Source organism: Bubalus kerabau, chromosome 2 (assembly GCF_029407905.1).
Source record: "Bubalus kerabau isolate K-KA32 ecotype Philippines breed swamp buffalo chromosome 2, PCC_UOA_SB_1v2, whole genome shotgun sequence".
Taxonomy (NCBI): domain Eukaryota; kingdom Metazoa; phylum Chordata; class Mammalia; order Artiodactyla; family Bovidae; genus Bubalus; species Bubalus kerabau.
The window spans coordinates 51,973,184-51,976,734 of NC_073625.1; the positions used below are offsets into that span (position 1 = coordinate 51,973,184).

The 3,551-nt window shown below is 40.8% G+C and overlaps 1 protein-coding gene across 1 annotated transcript; it reads left to right on the forward strand.

Moving 5' to 3' along the window:
• The first annotated feature begins 309 nt into the window (after positions 1-309).
• LOC129644739 (keratin-associated protein 27-1) lies at positions 310-2,038 on the forward strand. Its single transcript, XM_055570228.1, has one exon. The coding sequence runs from the start codon at positions 321-323 to the stop codon at positions 990-992; it is 672 nt and encodes a 223-aa protein (XP_055426203.1). The 5' UTR covers positions 310-320; the 3' UTR covers positions 993-2,038.
• The last annotated feature ends 1,513 nt before the right edge of the window (positions 2,039-3,551 follow it).

Below are 3,551 nucleotides of genomic sequence, written 5' to 3' on the forward strand. Positions count from 1 at the left end.
TCTACATATATTCCTTATAGTCCATTTACCAATATAGAGAGTCATGGTGACTAAGGGGGAAAAAAAATGTTAGCTTGGTGACCTGTTGGGACTCATATTTGACAAGCCCCACCCTGATGAGTCAGCTTTGGGGCTAACATGAAAGCTCACATGAAGAGTCAAAGTGGACCGGCTTCTTTGCTAATAAAACATCGTCCTCATATATAAGTAAGTAAAGTGTTAATGAGATGCTATCCTTCTAATAAGCTTAAGCAATGAAGTAGCAAGAGTCATGAAAAGAAGCCAACACCCAGTTTTCAGAGTATATAACCTCCTCAGTAATGAATTGGATCTTCAGACCAGCATGTTGGGTCCCTGGGACCAACTCAATCAAGGATTTTCACAATATGACCCAGAGACCTATCCACTCGCTCAAGAACTTCTACAATGTCCCACCTCTCTCTGCCATCATACATGAATCGAATGTTATAAACTTTGAAGATGGATTCTTTTTACCCAGCAGTTTCTACAGCAGGACCTGGCTCCTGGACAGCTTTCCAGAAACCTGCAGGGAAACCAGCAGCTGCATAGTACCCGAAGGTGAACGGGAATTACACACAGAGGAGAGCTGTGTGCAAAATGTCTGTCTTTCCAGAGTCGTCCAAACAACGTGTTCTAATTCCAGGCCCTGTGAAAACACAGCATGCCGGTCAAGAAGTTCCTCGGCAGTGTTGGAATGTGTTTCTCAGCCTTGCCAGTCAGGAAGTAGCCAGCAAATGCATTCTGTAGTCCAGAGCTGCCAACCTGTGAGCAACATGGCAAAGTCTTGTCCACCCAAGACTCGTGTGTCTAAGAGTTGCCAGACTCTGGAATGTGACTGTAGCCAGTGCCAAGCTCAGAGCCTTGAATCCAGTTCCTGCAGTTCTTTGGTCTATGTCACACCAGAGTCACAGCGCCTGGAAACTTCTTCTAACATGTACGAGCCAACTTGCTGTGTTACTGGTGGTTTGTAATTGCCTAGTGAGTGAAGAATCTGCAGAATGTGTAGAGAGACTCAGATTTTAAGTTTCATAAATTGAGTCCTGAAAAATAGGATCTTTTCTTTCTCTAAACACAAACTATTTTTGCCTGTGTTTGTGAGGGAATGAACTGTCCTGTACTGTCTCCAAAGAGAAAATTTGTTATTTTTTTTCTTTTTTGAGCATTTCTGGTGGTAAGCTAGGCTTCTCCAGTGGCTCAGTGGTAAAGAACCTGCCAGCAGTGGAGGAGACATGGCAGCAGCCTCGGGTTCGATTCCTGGGTCAGGAAGACCCCCTGGAGAAGAAAACGGCAACTCACTCCAGTATTTTTGCCTGGAAATCCCATGGACAGAGGGACCTGGCAGGCTATAGTCCACGGAGTCCCAAAAGAGTTGGACAAGACTGAGCGACTAAAGATACTATTGGTAAGCGGATAGGAAAATATGCTAACTATTTTAGGTCACTGGGACACTATTTGTTATAGAGCAATAAGAATTGCTACCAGGGACTAGCATGAATGCTTAAAAACTCCACATTACACTTTGACTACTGATTATTATCAGTGGAAACACTAATCATTGAATCTGGCTTGTTATAACATGCTATAATAGAGAAAGGTAATGGGCTACTAATATCAGAAATACATATAGTACTAGAATTTAAAGATGCCTTGAAACCCATTTAGTCCTGTGAACTCTGCTGGCTTCAGCTGTATCAGAGGTTGCTCATATAGTTTATAACATCAAACCACAAGTCAAATCTGTGTCTCCTCACTGTCCATCATGATTCTATTTACTGTAATACAGCATTCTTTTAGTTAACTATTACATTGAACCTATTTGACAAGTGCAAGACAGTTTTGAATTTCACCTCTATAAACTTCATAACCGTGGACTAGTCAGAGATGTTTGAATATGATAAGTTCAGGTTTAGCATATTCACTACAATTCTGCTATTCTGGTTCCTCTTTTCACTATTTAAGTGTTTTGGGGTGTGTGATTTGGGAAAATATTCTTTGTAGTAAATAAATTTACTTTATTTACATCACAAGCAATTGTCACTATTATTTTTATTTCACATTTTTATGGGTTTTAGGTTACAATTACCCCCGCGTTCCACCCAATTGGATTAAAAGTGTAAATAGTTGGCCAAAAGTTGGCCAAAAAGTTCATTCAGATTTTTCTGGAAGACGTTATAGAAAAATACAAACAAAGGTTCTGGAAGCCAACTCAGTATTTGGAAGCATAAAAGAGAACATGATCCCTTACCATTGTTTGTATAGCAGATTTTGTTGTTCAGTTGCTTAGTCGCATCTGATTCTTTGTGTGCAGACACCATGAACTGCAGCTTGACAAGCTTCCCTGTTTTTCACTATCTCCCAGAGTTTTCTCAAATTCATGTCCATTCATGTCAGTGATGCCATCCACCCATCTTATCATCTGCCACCCCTTTAGCCTCCTACCCTCAATCTTTCCTAAAATCAGGATTGTTTTCAATGACTCAATTCTTGTCATCAGGTGGCTGAGGTATCAAATCTTCAGTTCAGCATCAGTCCTTCCAATGAATATTCAGGGTTGATTTCATTTAAGATTGACTGATTTGATCTTCTTGCTGCCTAAGGGACTCTCAAGAGTCTTCTCCAGCACCGCAATGTATAGTATGGATCAGAGTAGGAGGGCACATTGGTGGTAGCCAACCATCAGTCAAAGCAGAGGTGCATGCTAAATATGAAGATGATGAAACCACAGGGTTCAAATATGTGAAGACTCATTAACTTGTTCAGAACAGCTTGGCTATTAGGAAGCTGTGGATGTGGTCTTAATGGATCTCTCATTTTCAGGGCAACATAAAGTAGTGGTTACGAGCGTGGATTCTGAAATCGGATTTCCTTAGCCGTGTTGGTGAAGGATGTGTGAATCCCAGCTGTGTGCTATGTGCAAGTTTTTCTACCGTTCTCCACTTCAACTTATTCCTCTTCAAAACTGAGATGATAATGGTATGATCATTGTGAGACCTAATAAGTTAGTAATTTGAAAGTGATCAGCACATGACCTTGTGTATAGAAAAGGTTCAGTAAAATTTAGCAACATGTTTCCCCAGCTCAGAGACTCAATATGAAGGGTGAAGGCAGGGATGTGTAGATAAAGTCGGAAACCTATGACATATTAGGAAAGCTATTCATCCAAAACTGAGAAATTAAGCTGTTTTGTATTTGGAAAGACACAAGCTGTATCTTACACTAACAGACAGGCTTAAAAACCAAGTGTTGTCCTTTGTTGAAGTGGGCTGGCAAGTATGTCTGACAAGTATCTCTACGACAAAGCTAGTGTTTATTTACCTGTCAGCTCTGTGAATAGGTTAGGCAGAGGTCATCCCAACAAGGAAGATTTAAAATCCATAAACCACCACTTACACAGGTGCTTCTGTAAAGGTGCACAGTTGAGAGGTAGCTGATGCAGGTCTGAAAGAAGCGGAATGAACACTTTGATTCTGTTAATAGCAACAGAGCACATGGAGATCACATCAGAGTATTCCTGTTGCAAAAAAAAACAT